Genomic DNA, 24380 nt, shown 5'->3' with positions numbered 1-24380 from the left:
ATCTTCAGTATAAACCTCACAATAAATAATTATTAAAAATGCAATCGGTCAACAATCCACATCCTGCCAGGCTTTATTGTCAATTTCTGCATCTTTCATCAAAATAATTGGCTTTATTAAAAAGAAAGAACTCCAAGGAATAAAAGTAATTAACAGGCAACTGTTAGTGCAAAGTATTTAAATTTAAAAAGGATTTAAATTTTAAAAAGATAAACAAAATAGGCAAAAATAAATATGAAAGTACATTAACACTTGTGTCAGCCATTGCTTAGCTGGTAGCACACCCACATCTGAATCACAAGTTTTGGGGGTTCAAGTCCCACTGAAGGGCTTGAGCACAAAATTCAAGGCTGACACTTCAGTGCAGTACTGAGGGAGCACTGCACTGTTGGAGGTGCCATCTTTTGGATGAGGCGTTAAACCAAGGTCTTATCTGCCTGCTTGTATTGATGTACAAGACCCATAGCACTATTTCAAAGAGAAGCAGGCCAGTTATCCCCAGTGTACTTATTGTGTTGTTGGCTTGGAGTAGTTTTAATAACTCCCAAAGACTGTTGGCTGCAAACACTCTAACATTATTGTGACATATTTATGGTTATAAGAACACTCCCTTACACTAGCATCTTTCCATGCTGCATTCTCCTAAACTCCCAGGTCACATGGGGATATGTCACTTCCTTCTATGGTAACTCGGACTATTACAGTTAACCCTTTGTGAGACCAAGTCTAACATACCCCATTATACTATAGTTCTGGCCAATATTTATCCCTCAATCAACAATACAAAAAAAGATTATCTGATTATTATCACATTGCTGTTTGTGAGAGGTTTCTAAATGCAGGTTGGCTGCCATGTTTCCTGCATTACAACAGTGACTACACAACACTTCTAATTGGTTGTAAAGTACTTTGAGATATCCTGTGGTCATGAAAGGTGGTATATAAATACAGTCTTTCTTTTCTTTTTAACTGAAATACATTGAAACTAAAATTAAGTACTATAATGACTGTAAACAAAACTATATTGGGTATAATGAAGAATAATAAGCAAACTCATCAGACATACAGATGTGAAGAATGGATAAAAGAGATGACAAAAATATTTACTGATAATCTAAACTCCACACCCACCCTGCTCTTGACGCTGAGCGTTTTTTTTTTACATCATTCCGCCTGACAAATTTGTACACTATTCAATGACACGATCCAGATTCTTCACAATCAATACTCAGTGGGGCCTTTTAATGTGTTGCTGAGTAGCATTTGTTCAATGGCACAATAGTGTGTGTCAGAGAAGTGTCCTCACATAAAAGTTAACAAATGTTTATCCTCCCTTCAAAGTACACATGGATAAAGCGTGCAACATGCACGCAAGCACTGAATGACCTAAACAGCAGTCTTGAAAACAGCAGTTCAGACAGGAGCTGGCCAGTTTCCCACCCCTCTGCAACTGGTGAGCTGCAACTGTGCATCAACAGTTGTCAAGAAAGGAAGATTTTCCTTTATATAGCACCTTTCACAACAGCAGGATTTCTCAAAGCATTTCACAACCAGTCAGGTACTTTTTGATGTGTAGTCACCATTGTAATGTAAGGAAATGCAGCAGCCACTTTGTGCACGGCCAGCTTCCACAAACAGAAATTTGACAATGGTCAGATAATCTGTTTTAGTGATTGCCAAGGACACCAGGGAGAATGTCCCTTCTCTTCTTCAAAATAGTGCCATAGGATCTTTCCTGACCGCCTGTCAGGGAAAACAGGGCTTTGATTTAATATTTTAACTGAAAGACAGCCCCTCTAATAGCGTAGCAAACGCTCAGTATTGCACTGAAGCATTAGCCTGGATTATGTGCCCAAATCTTTGGAGTGGGATTCAAACCCAGAACTTTCTGACTCAGAGGCAAGATTGCTACCAACTGAGCCAGGATTGACATGAGGTGACGCAAGAGGACAGGACAGTCAGTTAATGGAGGATAAGTGAAAATTGGCAGGGATACCTAACAAGTACTATGCTTCAATGTTTACAAAAGACAAGATTATTGGGAAGGAGGAAAATCCTGAATTGGTTAAAATTGATATGAAAGATATTATAAACAAAATGGACATTATTAGACAAACCTTTTTGCCCTGCACCATCTAAACTTTTCTTGTTTAATCTCTCCTGCCTTACACCCTATCACTTCCCTTTTGTTCTTTTTCTCACCCTCCTCCCTTCCACTTGCTCAAAACCTATTACATTTCTAACCTTGTCAAATATGATAGATCCTTTGGGGAAGTGACAGACGATGGTAGATTGGAACAAGATAGCAACTGTTAGATCTCCTATTCTAGTTCATCCAGAAACAGAGTGAAGAAAGACAGGATCAGTTGGATTATGGATTCAATGGGAAGAATTTTTGGGTCAGCGAACGGGGGCGGGACCCACTCACCGATGCGTAAAATGACGCACGGTGACGTTGGGTGGGCGTTCCGACATCACCACAAGTCATTTGGATTTTCAGTTCAGCTGTGCGCCCGCCAAATTGTCAAAGGCCTATTAAGACCATTTAATTATCAATTAAAACAATAACCTGAGCTGCCCATCCAACCTTAAGGTTGGTGGGCAGGCAAAGAGCCCAGGAGGCCTTCACATTTTTCATGAAACCTCATCCACAGGCGGGACAAGGTTTCATGAAGGGTTTATTAATTAAATAAAGAATTTTCAAACATTTGATAAACATGTCCCAGCTCATGTGACGCTGTCACATGAGGGAACATGTCTAAATAATTTTTTTCTGACTTCAATAAAAACTTACATTCCAAACTTAATCCCCCCGAGGCAGCTCCGTGCCTCAGGGAGATTTCTGCACTCTTTCGTGAAAGAGCGCAGGCCCTGACTCCGGGTGCGCGTCACGTTGGGCGGGTCTTAATTGGCCCGCCCATGTAAAATGATGGTGCCACCCCAATTGGTGGCATCGCTTGGGTTTGTGCCCGCCCCTGCCCACCTCCCCCCCACCTTCGACGGGGGGAAATTTCTGCCCAGTGTTTAGGCTGAGTGTAAATTGAGGTGTCAATTCACTCCTGCCCAGTTTGCTCCGCCGCTGAAGACCAATTTCACCCATGTTCCTTTACCCAATTATGTAACAATTTATTAATATGAATGAACTTGTCTTTCAACAGCTGATACTATATTTTAATTTATCCTAAAGTAATTGTCCTGCACCAGTTATACAGTACAACTGTTAAGCCAATGTTCTCATAAATTATTAAATGTATATCTTTAGACAAAAGTGTGGTATGAATTTTTTAATAGTTTTTTTTTAAATGGCATACATTACATTAGTAGTCGGTAACTCTCCAAACATTGATTCAAAATTAAAAAGAATTGGCAAATCAGTTCAAGGGGAATAAGTAAACATGGCAACTGAATGCTGTCAGTTCCGATGAAGTCCCTTATTCTTTCATGGGATGTGGGTGTCACTGGCAAGGCCAGCATTTGTTACCCATCCTGACTCAGGCCCACCCCACTCTGCCCATCCCCACCCCAGTCAGTGGGCCAACAGCTCAGCAGTCTCAGCAACATCACCATTGCAGTTCCCAGATAAAGGGTAGGGGATTGCTTTCAATCGGCAGCACAGTAGCTATAGGAGTGATCATTGCTGCCTACAGGAGTGATGGAAGTGGAGATGATCAATGACTTCAAAAGGGAATTGGACGGAAACATGGAGGAAATAAACTTGCAGGGCTACTGGAACAGAGCAAGGGAATGGGACTAACTGGATTGCCATACAGAAAGCTGACATGGATTTGATAGGTCGAATAGCCTCCTTCTGTGCTGTAATGATACTATGACTCTCCAAGCTGGATCTTATGCTCCTCTGCCAATGAAGGTGGTGGGGAGGGGGGCTTCGTTAAATCCAGAGGGCAGCCTGCCCAGCACCTACCTGCCCACACCTCAATTATACCAGCGGCAGGGATAAGGTCAAGCTGCCTTCCTGCCAATGGCGCAATTGAGGCCTTTAATTGCCTCAATCCACTGGGATTTAACCAGCGGTGGGAGAGACCCACATTAAGCCCCCAGCCAGCAGGTTTCCCTGCCTTGTGCTGACTGGAGGCAGGTGGGGTGGGGTGGGGTGGGGAGTGTTCCTTCTTTAAAAATTAACCTCTATGAACACAAATAACTTGCAAGTTTTCATCAAGTTTCTGAAAATTACACATGGAAAAACAAAAATCTATCACTTTTGTCACTGAATCGACTTCCTATCTTCCACCTAATCATAGATCATTCTTTCCACCACTACCAACTCTCCACCTTTTCTCCAGCTCTGTTGCTTCTTAGAATCTGTGCACGTACAACATCTCCCGGTTCTGATACAGGGCATCAAATTGAAATGTTAACTTTACCTTCTTCTCTCCATCGATGCTGTGTGACCAGCTGAACATTTGCAGCATTTTCTGAATTTAGGCTGTGTTTATGTATTGGCCTGGACATTAAGATTTGGATTTCTCTCTTGTTGATAGGATAGTAGCAGAGTAAGACATTCACCCAGTCTTTTCTTACCATAACCCTAACAATTTTCCTGAATAAGGGCTCATTAGGCATGCAGAATAGGCTCTTATCTAACTCCCTGTCACCAAGGAGCTTGCAACATAATTCCAATGAGGCTCCACCATTGAAAAGATGGAAGATCCCCAAGCAGAGGAGAGAATTTTTATTTATTTTCTAGCCAAAAGAGGGCCTAAAAAGTTGGTGGTGCTTAAAAAGAAGAGAGAATAGGCCATGACTAAGTGCTCTTCCTTCATGCAGCTTAATACCACAGTAACGTCACAGTATATTGCTACTCTTCTATTGGTATCTGGAGACACTGCTGAAGACAGTGGTGGGGACTGGGAAGTAGGCAGGCCTTGCTTCCCCACTGGCATTTACATACAGCAGACAGGAAAGGGGCAGCCATTACTGGTGGGATGAGGAAAACTGAGTCTGGGGTAGATACAGATTGTCACCAAATCTTCATAACTTTTTTTGCCACCATCCCAAACAATTTTTGCACAAGATGGTCAAGAAAAATGCAGGGCTAGGTATTGGCAAGCTGCTGATCTCAGTGGAAAGGGGCCATCGCACTTGCGCCCGATTCTGTTTTAGGCCTGGTGCTGTCCTAAGTCTGGCATCCATATGACTGCATTTTCCAGTAGCCAGCAATGAAGTGTGTTCAGAAGCCACAATTGTTCTGGGGCACAGAGTCACTAGTATGCAAGATGCCACCATAATTAATAAAACGTACTGAAAATATGTGGCAAATTTTCCATGGAATAGAACTACTTTTTATTAGACCATTGCAGATTGTTAAAGGGAATTGACCCATCCATACTTCACAGATTAGTGTCAGGGGCATCAATGTCAACACTTGTCTTTTTAAAGCATGCCATGATCATTGTTCCTAAAATTATCAGGCAACTCTAGCTATTAAATGTCAAGGTTGTGTGTAGATACAAGAGGCAGTCCGCCAACAATGCCAACTGTTGCACTTTGAGGAAACCAGTAGCACATTCTTTCTCCTAGTTGTAAAGTAACATAGTGCTTATATGATGCAGTCATCCACATAGCAAAGTTATAGATGGTGACGCGTACAATCGGTATTTCTAGCTTGCGTTACTTATAAAGCTTTGAGGTACATGTTCCACAACCTGGGCTGGCAGTAAACAATTTTACAACATTTTCACCTTGTTATTCCTGGGAAGTGAAATCAGTTCTGATTTCAGGTACTCAATGCAGCAAGCAAATGTGTTGCTCTCTTGTCATCAGCTGCATATATAAAATATAAACCATCCAATTTACCTCTTATTTTTAGGGGCAATGGAGACCCATTTTTTGTCCCCACAAGTCTGAAGAGCTGTTATCCCTTTCTGCTTCTGCCCACTACTTGTTGGAGAACAATGCTGGATGGAAAGGTAAAGAGGGGTGCTCTGCACTATTCTCTCAGAACTACTACTGAAATGTTAAAGTTCCCATCACTCCCAGTTTAAATACAATGCAGCCAATTGCCGAATTCCCTCTGTGGTGCACCAACAAAGTACCATAAGTCCCAACTTCAAAAAGCCAACTGCTGTTGCACAAATGAGGTTTCTTTCACTTTCCAGTCAGTGCATAAACAGGACTGTAATGGAAGGCAGATCAGGATAAACTGTGTATGACAACATCGACAATGTGTAATCCAGGATATACTGAGCACATCCTTTTTTTTAATGGAGGCTTATAAAGAAATGAAGAATAAACTTCCATTTACATAGAGTTTTACAGTACCCTTTAATTTGCAAATATTTAACTATTTTTAAGTGTAGATATACAAGCAAACATGGAAGCAATGTGTACACAATGAAGTTCCACAAACAGTAACTGAGATGTTAAAGCACACAAGGAGATCACTTGGCCCATTATTTATGTGCTGGCTCAATGCTAGAACAAATCCCAAACTAACTCCATTTCACCCTCTCTCCTTCCAGCTCTGTATCACATCCTTGGTGATATCCTTTGTGCAGGGAGAGGTTAGGATAGAGACTATGGCATATTTTAGGGAAAATAATGCTTTTTCCCCATGTTCTCAGGATGTGGGCAATCCTCGCATTATTTGCCCATCCCTCGTGAGAAAAAGGACTCAGGGTACTTCTCCCTCCACAGTGGGTGGGGTCCTGAGAAAATCTGCTTCAGCTGAGAGAACATTTTTGCTGTGAAAATCTGGATCCTTTAATGTACTTTTCATGACATTTATTGAAAATTTGAAACTGATGTTGAGTAGCCTAACCTTAAAGGAACAGCAGGAGGTCATTCAGAAAATGACCTGATTTTTTTTTGTGTGGAGGAACAGGAATGTCCCTCCCCACCCCACCCCACACAGATTGCATCTTTTTCTAAGAATATATTGCTAATTCTCAAAAAGAGGGTACACACCCTCCATTCTCCTTTATAGAATTCAACCCCTCCGAGGGAGGGGAGTTGAGTAGCTTGTTTCAAGGCCATCACACTACCACTTTTGCTCTTCATCAATCGTATTGGGCTGCTTGTCCAAACAATCCCCTGATTTTTATCTCTGCACTACATTTCGCCTCTTCCCTACACTTTCCCACAATGAGTGGCTGGGGTTAGGAACTCAATGTAATGAAAGAGAACTTGCAGCTTTATTTATCAAGCACTGAGCACCGCATGTCGGTGCTTTAACACACCATGTCAGTATCCTGCCCTATACTGTTTAATCAAGACAACAATCCAGCCTAAAAGCATTTCATGGAAGTCATCACTCTTGACCATCACACCTCAACAAACACTTCAGTGACAATGAGAGGTGGGCTTTAAGGAGGACCTTCAAGATAGAGGGGTGGAAGGGTTGGGGAGGAAGTGCCAGAGTATTGGGTCTAGATGATTGAAGGAGACTTGGACAGGAGCGTTGGGGAGATTTTAGGACTGGCAGAAAATACAGAGATAAGAACTGGATTCAAACATGGGTTTGAGAATTTTAATTATGGTGTCCTACCGTAGCCCAGGACCCATTTACTTATCACTTCTGTCCATGTCTACCTGCAATAAGTAGCAGTCTCCCACTGACTCCATAATTAAGGCAGCAGAGTATTGGATAAGCTGATGTTTAAGAACATTACACAATGGGAAGTTGGTCAGGAGAGCAATGGAATAGTTGAATCTGCAAGTGCCAATGCTGTGGATGAGAGTTTCAGAAGCATTCGGGGTGGAGGCGGGTGACATTATGGAAATAGAATTTTCTGATGGAGAGAAGATGAGATTGTAAACACAACGCATTGTTAAACGGGATGCCAAGATGGCAAACAGACTGGTTCAACCCAAGACAATGGTCAAGAGAGGGATGGAGCTGGGGAGAAGGACACATAGTTGTGGTGAGGACAAAGATAATAGTCTGTTCAATGCATAACTGAAGAACAAGCTGCACATAAGGCATTGTAGGAGTAGAGTAATGGTGGCGAGCTGGAGCATGGTGTTGTCAGCATATGAATGGAACCTGACCCCATGTTTGGAGATAATGTCAGCACAGGGCAGGTTCGTGTTTACATAATTTGCCCAGTATATACATTGGCAATTTATATGAATTTAGTTATGTACAACAGTATTGTCTACCCAAACTATTAAATGCAACAAGATTCCTCTATAATAAAAACAGAAAATACTGGAAACACTCAGCAGATCTAGCAGCATCTGTGGAGAGAGAAACAAAATTAACATTTCAGGTTAATGACCTTTCTTCAGAACCCCAGATTCCTATGTACTTGTGAATGAACGGTTTCATTTTTCAAGGCAAGCTTCAATAAATCCATTTGTGTTTAGAGAGGATTAAGAATGCAAAGTAATTGCACCTTAACGAGGTGTGCTCTACTCACTTTGACATTGCCTCGTGCAAGCTGTAACCCGAATCTCTTAAGGTAATTAAGTATAATAGGTAAATGCACCTTAACAAGGCGCAAGATACTCATTTGAACACCTGTTTCTCCCTGAAATAGCTGGTGTGCTTAACACTCTTTAAATAGTGACTTTTTAATTGAGAATAATCATAATGGAAAATGGTTTGCACTATTTGCCCAGTTTAAATGTTATTTAAATGGAGGTGATTGTATTTGAGAAAGACTTTCGCTTATATAGCACCTTTCATGACCTCAGGGTGTCCGAAAGTACTTTACAACCAACGAAGTACTTCTGAAGTGGCATTAAGTCAATTCATTATGTGGCAACCAATTTTCACAAGGAAGGTTCCACAAATAACGATGCGATTAAGAGCAGATCACTTTTTTAAAAAAAACTGACGTTGGTTGGGTGCTAAATCCTGGGTAAAATTTCCCTGCTCTTCTTGGAATAATGCCATGAGATTTCATGTCTACCCAAGAGGGCAGATAAGGCCTCGGTTTAACGTCCCATCCAAAAGACAACAACTCTCACAGCACACAATAATTTAAAATCAGTTATTTATAACAGTTAACAAATGTGTATATTTCAAAAGAAGTTCAGTATTCAATAAACTTAATCTGCTCTGTTTAACTTCAGTGATGTGTGCCAATGGAGTAACAATTACTTTGGTTCTTTTATATTGTTGTTCACTGCTGTTGTGACCAGTTTACTTTGAACGCTCTCCCTTTTACTGAATCTGATTGCATGTTGGCAGATCAAGAAGTTGAACTCCCATGGTCCTCCCCTTTTCAAATAGTTTTTTGGTAGATTTTTGCTTGCCAGAGGAATAAAGGGAAATGGAGTCCATGTGGGTGGATGGAGTTAGGATATAGATCAGCCATGATCTCACTGAATTAAAAACTAACTCAAGGAGCTGAATGGCCTACTCCTTTTCCTATGAATAATGATGTGTTGAATTAGCGTTGATTTGTTTCTGCACAAGCAAAGAAAGAGGCAAGAGAAAAAGTTCATGGGGCAGGTTTTATTTTCCCCTTACAGCAAATATCAGTGGATAGGATATTCAGTGCAGTTGACTTGTCATTACATCTCTGCTCATTAAATAATGATTCTAAAAGAATTGAGTGATAACCGGTGGACAACTACCTGTAAATAATACAGTGCTGTCAAATCTACTTTATACATTCTCATACCAGAAGACCAGAAAACTAAGTTATTGTTTGGGGGTTGACAGTGAGAAGGCAGATTTTAGCCCGTCATTAGAACAGATGGGAATGGACCTTGCTCTGCAGAACATTCTCCCTGTTTCTTGCCCAATCATGATTACCATCCTATTCTTGACTATGCAGTTCTGCTCGCCTCCTCTTCTCCTAATCCCTTCTCCCCAGCATATAATCCCCTCTTTCAGGCTCCCTGTCTGTGTGCAGAAGTGGCTGCATGCAGAACAGTGACTATACATTTAATTTCTCCACATTCTGGGGAATGAGAGTGACTGACTGGTCATCATCCCCATGCCTCTTGCAGCCTGGGAACGGATAGGTCACCTAATCCTTTGCAGCAACACACCCTGTCAAATCTAGGAATTCCTCCAAAGATACTCTGGAATATTTCTACAAACTGGCATATTTCTGGAGACTAGCCAATGCACCCAGCAGCTTAATGTGCATGCCCACTAGCACTCTCTTGTATGTCACCTCATCGAGGTCCTTATTGGAGTCACCTGCAGCAACACTTGTCTGTGACCTTATCCTCCAGTCAGTAGGCACACAAACCATCCTTTACCCCTAGCACAGCAACAGCCCACTGGTGACTCACTACATGCAGCTTCCAGCTCTATACTAGCCTTTAAGCTACATGCACTGTGCCTGTGTCTGAGCTGATGGCTGCAAGTGTCAGATCAAATTATCATTTACCAGTGTAAAGCTGTCGCTCTCTTTCCTCTTTCTGGAGCTACTGAGGCTAGGCAGGCAGCAGTTCTTTGGTGTTTGTAAACAGAAAATCAGAAAGGGAAGATTGGTCCGAAGGGAGGGATGGGGTGAAAAGCAAGAGGTCCATGGTCACACCATCAGCAGCTTGTTCATCATGCCTGACAGCAGATGAGGGTGACCTAGGGGTTGAGAGGAAGCATAAGGCAGGAAAATACCATCATTCTCCATGTTCTCAGCAATGTCAGATGCCATGGACTCTGTCACAGACAGTCTCATGATGCACAGTGCCATCATCTCCAAAGGTTTCAGGAGACGCAGGTATCCTTGTCCCCCTGGGTTCTGTTCCTTTCTGTTCTGCAGTCCTGCAAGAAAGTGGGAAGAATGTTGGTGATGTGTGTAGATGGAGGGAAGTGGGAACAGTGAAAGGTGGTTGTGAAGCTGGCAGCATTGATAGGTGTGTGTTGGAGTATCTTGGTGTTAGGGCTGAGCATGGAGTTCCAGGAAGTTCTGCAGGGTGAGCAATGGGGGAGTGGTGTATTGAGCATCTCCAGAGGCCTGTGGTGATGCATTCAACAACCTTGACCATCTGTGAGGTCATTAAAGTCCTTATGCCAGTGTTGCCAGGAGCTTGGGCCCAAGTGCTGGAAGTTGACTTTCATAGCCACCCGCTCCCATTCCTTTCTGAGGGTGGTCCTTGAAGGCTTTTTGGCCCTCCAAGGAATGCTGGCATTTCTCCTTCTTTCAATCTCCACCACTATGGGCTCCAGCGCTGCATCCACGATCCTGGATGTTCCACTTCACTTGTTTAGAATGGCAGCTATAGCAGTTAGCAGTGGCCTTCTGTAAATCAGTGCATCTTGTGCATCTTTAATTTAAGTGGGACTGACTGTCTTTAAGAACAGAAGTTTGTCTGCACCATGTGCCATTAGCAAAACACTGCTCAGCTCCCTGCTGAGGGCAGAGGCAGCCAGCAGCACACAAAGACAACCAGGAATGTAGGAGTCACTTGGCCCAATGCTACTATCTGGTAAATGAGTTGGCAGCACAAAACCTACACACTGCCCATCCCCACCAGAACCAACACGAGCAGGTTGAAAATTAGGGCAAACTAATTTGCCTTGTATGTAAATCATAGCTTTTTTAAAAAATTAACAGGCAGAAAATCCTGTGAGGCTCACTGATCTCAATGTCTGAAAATTCTGCCATGTGCTTTGGGATGCAAAGCTACACTGGGGAGAGGGTGTTAGTGGTAATGTCACTGGACTAGTAATCCAGAGGTCTGAAGAAGAGTCATATGGACTTGAAACATTAACTCTGTTTCTCTCTCCACAGATGCTGCCAGACCTGCAGAGCTTTTCCAGCATTTTCTGCTTTTACATTAGTAATCCAGAGGCCTAGACTAATAACCTGAGGGCATGGGTTCAAATCCCACCAAGGCAGCTACAGCAGTTTAAATTCAATTAATAAAGCTGGAATATAAATCTAGTCTCAGCAATGGTGACCATGAAACTATCATCAATTGTTGTAAAGACCCGTCTGGTTCATTAATGTCCTTTAGAGAAGGAAATCTGCCATCCTTACCTGGTCTGGCCTATACTTGAATTCAGACCCACAGCAATGTGGTTGACTCGTAACTGCCTTCTGAAGTGACCCTGGTAAGCCACTCAGTTCAAGGGCATTAGGGATGGAAAACAAATGCTGGCCTTGCCAGCGACATCCACATCCCATGAAGGAATAAAGGAAAAAAGTCAGGAATGCAAATTTGTAAAGTCTATGCTATGTTATACTAAAGAATAAACAGGGACATACAGAAACATTTCACATTTCATAGAAAATATGACTTATAGTCAATTCAGAATATGAGCTGGAATGATGCTTAATTCTAAAAGTGTTTATATTTTTCCCTAAAATGTGTTACAAGGAGTATGCATAAAACACTATCTTCAGTTTTGCAGCACAGTGAAAATAATACTTACACCACATAATATTTTTCCATTTAATTGTGATATAACTAATAAAATAATTTTGAATGTCCTGTTATTCATTACTAATGAGCCATCAATTCCCCTGCTCCTCTTCAAGATATCAGTATGTAAATGACAACTACTGCAAGGTCATTTAGCTCCAGCAACCAGTGCAGTGCCTTATAGGAACTTGAAACTAGCATAGATCTTTGACTGCATCTATGATTTATGTTATTTTGTTAATCCTCTCTTTTTTAGGTCCCTGTATACTACTTCCAACCTAAGAGGCCTCTATAAATAGTGCTACACTTGACTAGAGGGAAAAGCTCAAGGCAACTTGTAATCCACTCTTTCCTCTCTCCTGAAGGTAAATTGCCCTCTTTTCCTGACAATTTGGAATCTCAATTACTTGAAACAAATGCAGGGTGGAGCCCGGCACTAACCAAACAAGCCTAATCATAGAGGGTTTAGCTAGAGTAAAGAAGGAGAGACCGTTTCTGGTGGCAGGTGAGTCAGTAACTAGAGTACACAGATTTAAGATAACTGGCAAAATAAAGAGAGATGGGAAGACATTTTTTTCAAAAGCACACCGAGTAATCATGATTTGGAATGCATTGCTTAAAAGTGAGGAAGCAGACTCAATAGCAAGTTCAAAAGCGTATTGGATATATACTTGATAGGAAATATCTTTGGACTTTGGGGAAAGAGCAGGGCTTTGGGACTAATCGGATAGCTTTATTGAAGAACCAACATAGACATGTTGGGCTAAAGAATCCTTTCCATCAGAATCTAGACCTAAGAGTGGGATGAAGAGGAAAATTTGGCTTGGTGTGATACTTTCTCATATGATGCTGAAATGCCAACATAATATTTTTACATACCTGATGGAAGGAATGCTTGAGTCAGAGTTTGCATTGTGTAAAATTTATAGCTGACCACGAAAGGGACAAGTCAGCCATACAATTTCTCAATTATTTTTCTTTAATAAATCAAACCAAATAGGTTGTTTAATTAACAGGGGCAGCATTAACACACAAAAACAAAAAAATAAAGTTCGCACCCCAAATCCAACAACCAATGGGGAAAATGTCCAAGTTCCGTTGCCTACTGGATCATCTGGGTGAGTAATACAGGAAAATTGTGCAGGGTGGTGAGAACACATTCCTTAACAGAAATAACAACAAAATGTTGGAAATACTCAGCAGGTCAGGCAGCATCTGTGGAGATAGAATCAGCGAACATTTCAGGTCAATGACCTTTCTGATATTCTGATGAAGATCATCAGCCTGAAATGTTAACTGTTCCTCTCTCCACAGATGCTGTCCAACCTGCAGAACATTTCCAGGATTTTCTGTTTTATTTCCGATTTCCAGCATCTGCAGGATTTTGCTTTTCCTTTAACAGAGTTTGCACAAATGCTTCATGTATTCATTTAAAAGGAGACAAAATAAAGCAATGTTCCATTTCGGTCAGGCGTTCCTAACTGATCTGCAGTTACAGTTCTGTGACCAACAGCCCAAGGTGCAGAAACAAAAAGATCTATCCCATTATGTTTGTGTCATTTTTAGAGTTCATGCACTGCTTTCCAAAAGAATTCCCAGATAGATGAAGTGATTTATTAAGCATCTGAGGGAAGTCCATTACTTTCTCTCCTTCCCTCCCAACTCGCCCCTTTCAAATCTCGCTTTGTTGTTTCTGCATCAGAAACAAAGAGGGTTAGGAAATAAGTTCTGGGAAGTGGGGGAAACACCCCAAAAGGGTTCTCTCAGCAGGACGATGTCAGTCGGTTTCAGGTTGAGATGTAGGATTGTAGAAGGTTGCAGAGACAATCTGGGGTGAAGCCATGGAGGGATTTGTAAATTTGGAGTTGGAGATTTTAAATTCAATGCACTGTGGGGACATGGAGCCATTGCAGCCTAGCAAAGACAATACTGTACTTTTTAAGTAATTAAAGTAGAAAGTATGAAAGAACATTTAAAGTGTTTGACATGAGTTTATATCAATATTAACTGAATGTGAGAGAGCAACTGTTGCAAATAATTCTGGTTAAATAAGTGGATTAGGAGGGATGATAATACCCAGTGGACTGTAGTTATTATTAGGTGTCATATCCATTCTAATCCTCAAGACGTCATCAGCTGTTCAAAGCACCCTTGGCCACATCTCATGGCATGCACGACACTGGAGTAACAATATGAACATGCTGGTATCAGATTCATTATGTATTGTGATTGCATCCTGCTGTGATTGCTGAGTACAGTACAAATCTAAAGATTGATTTTAATGAAGTTTATTGCTGTGAACTTTATCAGAAAACTGATACAAATAAATAGTTTACTCCTGAAATAAGTGTACTCCTGTTAAATGAACACAAATAGCTTGTCCTATTTGTCAAGGAATAATTGCATCAATTTCCAACCGTGCTGTAATCCTGCTTTTATTGATATTTGTAACATGCGAATTGGAATTTACTTTAATTCATTTTGCTAACGGTGACTAGGATTGTTGTTCGTAAATAACTTGGTTCTACTTAATATGCATCTAAAGTAACAGAATGACAGGCACTTCGTACTTTAAAAAAAATCACCGACCTTTCTCTGCTGTTTCTCCCAGGCAGGGTCCAGCAGGAGGTCTCTGTCCCAGTCTTCCTCCTGCATCATGTACTCCTCCAACTCGCTCTCATAATTGTGGTGATTATAATGCACGGTGTCTTCTACCTGGGTAACGGTATGGCTTTGGACGTGGCTCATCGTGGTGCTTGTCATTTGGGACATCATGATGTTTTAACTGGAGTACTTACAGGCCGGCACAAATTGGAGTCTTTTTGGTATTTTCTACTCCCACCTCTCTCTGTCGGTTATTTTGCGATTTTGCGCTTTAAGAGTTTGCTGCTGTTACTGAGAGATTTGCCTGCAGCCCACCTCCTCGCTTTGTCCCTGGCTGTCAGCGAGCAGATCAGCTCGTGCCCGCCGCTCCGTTCTAATAGCCGCGGTCACGTGAGGGCGCGCCCGCGACCGGCTCCAGGCCGGATGGAATGCGGCGACTGGCACGCGCCTGCACGATCGCTCGCGCGCGCGCGCGCGCGCGAGGGAGTAACATCGCATCCAACAATGGATGGATACAATGCTTGTTGCATTGATGGGTGCCACAGAGCAGCCTCACATCAGACCTTATCTCAGACAGGCCCAGACAACAAACCACACACACAAGCACACGGTACATTTATCCTGTGAAATGCTTTGAGACCTTAACACTTGAAAAATTATGCAAACTCAGAGTTTGCACATGACATGAACTGTGAGGAGAATCTTGATGGATTTCCAAAAGACAGAGACAGGCTGGTAGAATGGGTGACACCTGGCAGATTAAATTAATGCAGGGAAATTTAAAGCAGTACATTTTGTTAGGAATGAGAAGAGGCAATATCAAATAAAGGGCACAATTCTAAGGGGTTGCAAGAATGGAGAGACCCGGAGATGCACAAATCGTCGAAAGTGGTGGGGCAGATTGACAAAGTGGTTAAAAAAGGTATACAGAATTCTGGGCTTTATAAGTAGAGGCACAGCGTACAAAAGCAAAGAAGTTATGATGAACTTTTATAAATCTCTGGTTCAGCCTCAACTGTAACGTTGTGCCTAATTCTGGGCACCCCACTAGGAAAGATGTGAAAAGTGCAGAAAAGATTTACGAGAATGGTTCCAGGGATGAGGGACTTAGGTTACATGGATAGATTGAAGAAGCTGGGCTTGTTCTCCTGAGAGAGAGAAGGCTGAAAGGAAATTTGATAAAGGTGTTCAAAATCATGAGGGGCCCAGACAGAGTAGAAAGAAACTATTCCTGCTGACGGAAGGGTTGAGAACCAGATGACACAAATTTAAGGTGATTCACAGAATCACAGAATTGTTATGGTGCAGAAGGCCACTCGGCCCATCGTTTTTGCACCAGCTCTCCAAATGAGCATCATGACTCATTGCCATTCTCCTGCCTTCTCCCTGTAACTCTGCACGTTATTTCTATCTAAATAATCAACTAATGCCCTCTTGAATGCCTCAATTGAACCTGGCCCCACCACACTTCCAGGCAGTGTATTCCAGAGCTAAACCCCTCGCTGTGCAAGAAAGTTTTTTCTCGCATTGCATTTGTTCCTTTTGCAAATCACTCTAAATCTGTGCCCTCTCATTCTTAATTATTTTACAAGCGGAAATTCTTCCTATCTATTCTGTCCAGCCTCCCTCATTGGCAAAAGAAGCAACTGGGTAATGAGGAAAAGCATTTTTATGCAGCAAGTGGTTAGCATCAGGAATGCACTGCCTGAGAGTGTGATGCAGAAAGATACAATTGGAGTTTTCAAAAGGGAATTGGATAAGCACCTGAAGAGAAAAAACTTGCTCAGCTAGAGGGAAAAGGTGATAAGCTGACTTGCTCTTTTGAAGAGCCTGCACAAACACGATGGGCCGAATGGTGTCCTGTGCAATAACCATTCTATGATTCATTCTATGAGAAGGATGCGCTTGCATTGATTTAACACCTTTCACTACCTCAGGATGTCCCAAAATGCTTCACAGCCTATTAATTTCTGTACTGCCCAAATAATAATTGAAATATACTTTCTGACTGGTACTGTTCCTATATGAACTCTTAACACACTGATACACAATTACTGCGTGTATTTTTATATCAAGCATTCAAAACATATGGATAAATAAATGCAGCAATGAAGTGCAGGGATATTTAGTATGATTGTCAACTCCCAGCATTAAAAAGAAAGTAATTTTTGGTTCAGAGGTTACACTCTTCTCTAAGTCACTAGGCTTTTCATACAAGTTTCACCGCCACCTTAACCTTAACCTTTATATCCAAACAACTTTGCCATTGAACTTGGTTTGGAATCACTGCAGGTCTCCTCAATCGCAATGTACCTTATTGTTACAACCCTTTAATTCTTTGTCTCCATTCCAAGAGAAATTTGACAGCTTTGCATAATCTCGGCTGACACTTCACTGTAGTACTGCAATGTTGGAGGTGTCATTTCATGCCCTTACACCAGACTTTACTGCCACCACTTGACTGCAGACTGTTGGTTTGACTACTGTAGTATACAATTTTACCACAATCAATTCTTCTTCTTTTGTCAAAAGAGCACAGTGTGACAAGAGAGGAGGTGAGCCAGGACCATGCCCTACACTCAACAGAGGGATCAATGCCCAGACTACCAACTATAGTAGAGGAACAGAGGGGCTGCTTCAAATACTAACACCTGATTGAAGAGACTGCTATACTCGTGCATATGAAATGGCAGCAATTATTCTTGGTTATTGGTTGTTCCAGACATCAGGATGTGATGTTGTTGATGCTAGGTAGAGGGAACTATGTCCTGAATTATGCACAGCATTGGAAAACTGACAAATTCATTAATTTATCCAGAAATGTGCACAAACAATTAAAAGGGTTGTAACTATGCGGTATGTGCAATTGAGGGGACCCACAGTGATTTCAAACAGAGTTCAATGGCAAAGTTGTTTGATATAAAGGTCAAGAGAAGGGTGTGGCAGTCAGGAGGAAATTTGAGTAGATAACAAAGAAGGCTTATAAACAAAAAGATAAAAACAAAAACTGCAGATGCTGGAATTCCAAAACAAAAACAGAATTACCTGGAAAAACTCAGCAGGTCTGGCAGCATCAGCGGAGAAGAAAAGAGTTGACGTTTCAAGTCCTCATGACCCTTCAACAGAACTGAGAGAGTATTAGGAGAGGGGTGAAATATAAGCTGGTTTAAGGTGGGCGGGGGGGCGAGGGGGAGAAGTGGGGGGGTGTGTGGTTGTAGGGACAAGCAAGCAGTGATAGGAGCAGATAATCAAAAGATGTCACAGACAGAAGAACAAAGAGCTGTTGAAGGTGATGATATTATCTGAACGAATGTGCTAATTAAGAATGGATGGCAGGACACTCAAGGTACAGCTCTAGTGGGGGTGGGTTGGAAAGGCTAACAGGCCATAAAAGATATAGATTTAAAAATAATGGAAATGGGTGGGAAAAGAAAAATCTATATAAATTATTGGAAAAAACAAAAGGAATGGGGAAGAAACGGAAAGGGGGTGGGGATGGAGGAGGGAGTTCAAGATCTAAAGTTGTTGAATTCAATATTCAGTCCAGAAGGCTGTAAAGTGCTTAGTCAGAAGATGAAGTGCTGTTCCTCCAGTTTGCGTTGGGCTTCACTGGAACAATGCAGCAAGCCAAGGACAGACATGTGGGCAAGAGAGCAGGGTGGAGTGTTAAAATGGCAAGTGACAGAGAGGTTTGGGTCTTTCTTGCGGACAGACCGCAGGTGTTCTGCAAAGCGGTCACCCAGTTTACGTTTGGTCTCTCCAGTGTAGAGGAGACCGCATTGGGAGCAATGAATGCAGTAGACTAAGTTAGGAGAAATGCAAGTGAAATGCTGCTTCACTTGAAAGGAGTGTTTGGGCCCTTGGATGGTGAGGGGAGAGGAAGTGAAGGGGCAGGTGTTGCATCTTTAGCGTGGGCATGGGGAGGTGCCATAGGTGTGGGTTGAGGAGTAGGGGGTGATGGAGGAGTGGACCAGGGTGTCCCAGAGGGAACGATCCCTATGGAATGCTGACTGGGGGTTGAAGGGAAGATGTGTTTGGTGGTGGCATCATGCTGGAGTTGGCGGAAATGGCGGAGGATGATCCTTTGAATGCGGAGGCTGGTGGGGTGATAAGTGAGGACAAGGGGGGAGGAGAAGGCGTGAGGGCGGATGCACGGGAAATGGGCCGGACACGGTTGAGGACCCTGTCAATGACCGTGGGTGGAAAACCTCGGTTAAGGAAGAAGGACGACATGTCAGAGGAACTGTTTTTGAAGGTAGCATCATCAGAACAGATGCGATGGAGGCTAAGGCAGTGAGAGAATGGGATGGAGTCCTTACAGGAAGCAGGGTGTGAGGAGCTGTAGTCGAGATAGCTGTGGGAGTCGGTAGGCTTGTAATGGATATTGGTGGACAGTCTATCACCAGAAATTGAGACAGAGATGTCAAGGAAGGGAAGGGAAGTGTCAGAGATGGACCACGTGAAAATGATGGAGAGGTGGAGATTGGAAGCAAAATTAATTAATTTTTCCAGGTCCCGACAAGAGCATGAAGCAGCACCGAAGTAATCATCGATGTACCGGAGAAAGAGTTGTGGGAGGGGGCCGGAGTAGGACTGGAACAAGGAATGTTCCACATACCCCTTAAAGAGACAGGCATAGCTGGGGCTCATGCTGGTACCCATAGAGTTAAAGGAGAAATTGTTCAGTGTGAGAACAAGTTCAGCCAGATGGAGGAGAGTAGTGGTGGATGGGGATTGTTCGGGCCTCTGTTCGAGGAAGAAGCTAAGGGCCCTCAGACCATCCTGGTGGGGGATGGAAGTGTAGAGGGATTGGACGCCCATGGTGAAGAGGAAGCGGTTGGGGCCAGAGAACTGGAAATTGTTGATGTGACGTAAGGTGTCAGAGGAATCACGGATGTAGGTGGGAAGGGACTGGACAAGGGGAGAGAGAAGGAAGTCAATATAACAAGAAATGAGTTCCATGGGGCAGGAACAGGCTGATATGATCGGTCTGCCGGGACAGTTCTGTTTGTGGATTTTGGGTAGGAGATAGAAACGGGCCGTCCGAAGTTGGGCGACTACCAGGTTGGAAGCTGTGGGAGGAAGATCTCCAGAGGAGATGAGGTCAGTGACAGTCCTGGAAACAATGGCTTGATGTTTAGTGATGGGGTCATGGTCCAGGGAGAGGTAGGAGGAAGTGTCTGCGAGTTGACACTCAGCCTCCACGAGGTAGAGGTCAGTGTGCCAGACAACAACAGCACCACCCTTGTCAGCGGGTTTGATGACAATGTCAGGGTTGAACCTGAGAGAATGGAGTGCAGTAAGTTCAGAGAGGACTTAGTTTCATACCCTTACGCCCTCATCTCAATGAATTTTGGGCTGGGCATGATGCTGAACTCTTCTTCCGCCGTCTTCGTCTCCGTGCTCACTTCTTTGGGCGGGAGTCCTCTCCCCGTTCAACAGATCCTTTTACCAACTTCCAATATTCTCCCTCCACCCCTGACCCCTCCCTCTGGATTCTTACCTTCTCTTGATCTTTTCATTGAGAACTGTTGGCGTGACATTAGTCGTCTCAATTTCTCTGCTCCTCTCACCCAGTCTAATCTGTCTCTCTCTGAACTTACTGCACTCCATTCTCTCAGGTCCAACCCCAACATTGTCATCAAACCCACTGACGAGGGTGGTGCTGTTGTTGTCTGGTGCACTGACCTCTACCTCGCGGACACTTCCTCCTACCTTTCCCTGGACCATGACCCCACCATTGAACATCAAGCCATTGTTTCCAGGACTGTCACTGACCTCATCTCCTCTGGAGATCTTCCTCCCACAGCTTCCAACCTGATAAGTCGCCCAACCTCGGATGGCCCGTTTCTACCTCCTACCCAAAATCCACTAACAGAACTGTCCCGGCAGACCGATCATGTCAGCCTGTTCCTGCCCCATGGAACTCATTTCTTGTTATCTTGACTCCCTTCTCTCTCCTTGTCCAGTCCCTTCCCACCTACATCCATGATTCCTCTGACACCTTACGTCACATCAACAATTTCCAGTTCCCTGGCCCCAACCGCTTCCTCCTCACCATGGACATCCAATCCCTCTACACCTCCATCCCCCACGTCTGAGGGCCCTTAGCTTCTTCCTCAGACAGAGGCCCGAACAATCCCCATCCACCACTACTCTCCTCCGTCTGGCTGAACTTGTTCTCACACTGAACAATTTCTCCTTTAACTCCTCTCACTTCCTCCAAATAAAAGGTGTGGCTATGGGTACCTGCATGGGCCCCAGCTATGCCTGTCTCTTTATGGGGTATGTGGAACATTCCTTGTTCAAGTCCTACTCCAGCCCCCTCCCACAACTCTTTCTCTGGTACATCGATGATTACTTCGGTGCTGCTTTATACTCTCGGGACCTGGAAAAATTAATTAATTTTGCTTCCAATCTCTACCCCTCCATCATTTTCACATGGTCCATCTCTGACACTTCCATTCCCTTCCTTGACCTCTCTGTCTCAATTTCTGGTGATAGACTGTCCACCAATATCCATTACAAGCCTACCGACTCCCACAGCTACCTCGACTACAGCTCCTCACACCCCGCTTCCTGTAAGGACTCCATCCCATTCTCTCAGTTCCTTAGCCTCCATCGCACCTGTTCTAATGATGCTACCTTCAAAATCAGTTCCTCTGACATGTCCTCCTTCTTCCTTAACCGAGGTTTTCCACCCACGGTCGTTGACAGGGTCCTCAACCGTGTCTGGCCCACCTCCTGTGCATCCGCCCTCACGCCTTTTCCTCCCTCCCAGAAACATGATAGGGTCCCCCTTGTCCTCACTTATCACCCCACCAGTCTCCACATTCAAAGGATCATCCTCCGCCATTTCCGCCAACTCCAGCATGATGCCACCGCCAAACACATCTTCCTTTCACCCACTACCCCCCCCCCCCCCCCCCCCCCCCCCCCCCCCACCCCGCTGGCGGCATTCCGTAGGGATCGTTCCCTCTGGGACACCCTGGTCCACTTCTCCATCACCCCCTACTCCTCAACCCACACCTATGGCACCTCCCCATGCCCACACTAAAGATGCAACACCTGCCCCTTCACTTCCTCTCTCCTCACCGTCCAAGGGCCCAAACACTCCTTTCAAGTGAAGCAGCATTTCACTTGCATTTCCCCTAACTTAGTCTACTGCAGTCGTTGCTCCCAATGTGGTCTCCTCTACATTGGAGAGACCAAACTTAAACTGGGTGACCGCTTTGCAGAACACCTGCAGTCTGTCCTCAAGAAAGACCCAAACCTCTCTGTCGCTTGCCATTTTAACACTCCACCCTGCTCTCTTGCCCACATGTCTGTCCTTGGCTTGCTGCATTGTTCCAGTGAAGCCCAACGCAAACTGGAGGAACAGCACCTCATCTTCCGACTAGGCACTTTACAGTCTTCCGGACTGAATACTGAATTCAACAACTTTAGATCTTGAACTCCCTCCTCCATCCCCACCCCCTTTCCGTTTCTTCCCCCTTCCTTTTTTTCCCAATAATTTATATAGATTTTTCTTTTCCCACCTATTTTCATTATTTTTAAATCTATATCTTTTATGCCCTGTTAGCCTTTCCAACCCACTCCCACTAGAGCTGTACCTCGTGTGCCACCACCGCCCCCAACCTTAAACCAGCTTATATTTCACCCCTTTCCTAATATTCACTCAGTTCTGTTGAAGGGTCATGAGGACTCGAAACGTCTACTCTTTTCTTCTCCGCCGATGCTGCCGGACCTGCAGAGTTTTTCTAGGTAATTCTGTTTTTGTTAACAAAGAAGGCTTTTTCATCTCATCCATTGTCGCCGGGTAGAAAATCTAATTCAATTTACTTCTCGAATGAGATTACAGAACTGCTAGATAAGAGCAAGGCTGTGGTTACTTTCTATTTGGAGTCTAGGAGACATTTGGCACATCTCATAAAACAGGCTTAAAAACAAAAAAAAAACCCAAAAAAACTGCGGATGCTGGAAATCCAAAACAAAAACAGAATTACCTGGAAAAACTCAGCAGGTCTGGCAGCATCGGCAGAGAAGAAAAGAGTTGACGTTTCGAGTCCTCATGACCCTTTGACAGAACTTGAGTTCGAGTCCAAGAAAGAGTTGAAATATAAGCTGGTTTAAGGTGTGTGTGTGGGGGGCGGAGAGATAGAGAGAGAGAGAGGTGGGGGGGGCGGGGTGTGGTTGTAGGGACAAACAAGCAGTGATAGAAGCAGATCATCAAAAGATGTCAACGACAATAGTACAATAGAACACATAGGTGTTAAAGTTAAAGAGTTGGTGATATTATCTAAACGAATGTGCTAATTAAGAATGGATGGTAGGGCACTCAAGGTATAGCTCTAGTGGGGTTTTTTTTTTATATAATGGAAATAGGTGGGAAAAGGAAAATCTTTATAATTTATTGGAAAAAAAAGGGAAGGGGGAAAACAGAAAGGGGGTGGGGATGGGGGAGGGAGCTCACGACCTAAAGTTGTTGAATTCAATATTCAGTCCGGAAGGCTGTAAAGTCCCTAGTCGGAAGATGAGGTGTTGTTCCTCCAGTTTACGTTGGGCTTCACTGGAACAATGCATATGCAACACCTGCCCCTTCACTTCCTCTCTCCTCACCGTCCAAGGACCCAAACACTCTTTTCAAGTGAAGCAGCATTTCACTTGCATTTCCCCCAACTTAGTCTACTGCATTCGTTGCTCCCAATGTGGTCTCCTCTACATTGGAGAGACCAAACGTAAACTGGGCGACCACTTTGCAGAACACCTGTGGTCTGTCCGCAAGAATGACCCAAACCTCCCTGTCGCTTGCCATTTTAACACTCCACCCTGCTCTCTTGCCCACATGTCTGTCCTTGGCTTGCTGCATTGTTCCAGTGAAGCCCAACGTAAACTGGAGGAACAACACCTCATCTTCCGACTAGGGACTTTACAGCCTTCCGGACTGAATATTGAATTCAACAACTTTAGGTCGTGAGCTCCCTCCCCCATCCCCACCCCCTTTCTGTTTTCCCCCTTCCCTTTTTTTTCCAATAAATTATAAAGATTTTCCTTTTCCCACCTATTTCCATTATATAAAAAAAATTTAAAAAAAACCCACTAGAGCTATACCTTGAGTGCCCTACCATCCATTCTTAATTAGCACATTCGTTTAGATAATATCACCAACTTTAACTTTAACACCTATGTGTTCTATTGTACTATTGTCATTGACATCTTTTGATGATCTGCTTCTATCACTGCTTGTTTGTCCCTACAACCACACCCCCCCCCACCTCTCTCTCTCTCTATCTCTCCGCCCCCCACACACACACCTTAAACCAGCTTATATTTCAACTCTTTCTTGGACTCGAACTCAAGTTCTGTCGAAGGGTCATGAGGACTCGAAACGTCAACTCTTTTCTTCTCTGCCGATGCTGCCAGACCTGCTGAGTTTTTCCAGGTAATTCTGTTTTTGTTCCATAAAACAGGCTGTTTGACATGGT

At 43.5% G+C, this 24380-nt stretch overlaps 1 protein-coding gene across 3 annotated transcripts in view; it reads right to left on the bottom strand.

Moving 5' to 3' along the window:
- LOC121293120 (alpha-actinin-2) overlaps nucleotides 1-15249 on the bottom strand; it is a 110379-nt gene extending 95130 nt beyond the window's left edge. For all 3 annotated transcript variants that reach the window (XM_041215818.1, XM_041215809.1, XM_041215829.1), the window contains exon 1: nucleotides 14881-15249. In XM_041215818.1, coding sequence (XP_041071752.1) covers nucleotides 14881-15066 — 186 coding nt within the window. In that variant the 5' untranslated portion in view covers nucleotides 15067-15249. The remainder of the gene's footprint in view (nucleotides 1-14880) is intronic.
- Nucleotides 15250-24380: the final 9131 nt, after the last annotated feature.

This window comes from Carcharodon carcharias, chromosome 2 (genome assembly GCF_017639515.1).
Source record: "Carcharodon carcharias isolate sCarCar2 chromosome 2, sCarCar2.pri, whole genome shotgun sequence".
In the NCBI taxonomy this organism is placed as follows: Eukaryota; Metazoa; Chordata; class Chondrichthyes; order Lamniformes; family Lamnidae; genus Carcharodon; species Carcharodon carcharias.
The sequence above is the reverse complement of the archived record's forward strand: the minus strand, read 5'-3'. Positions and strand labels throughout refer to the sequence as shown.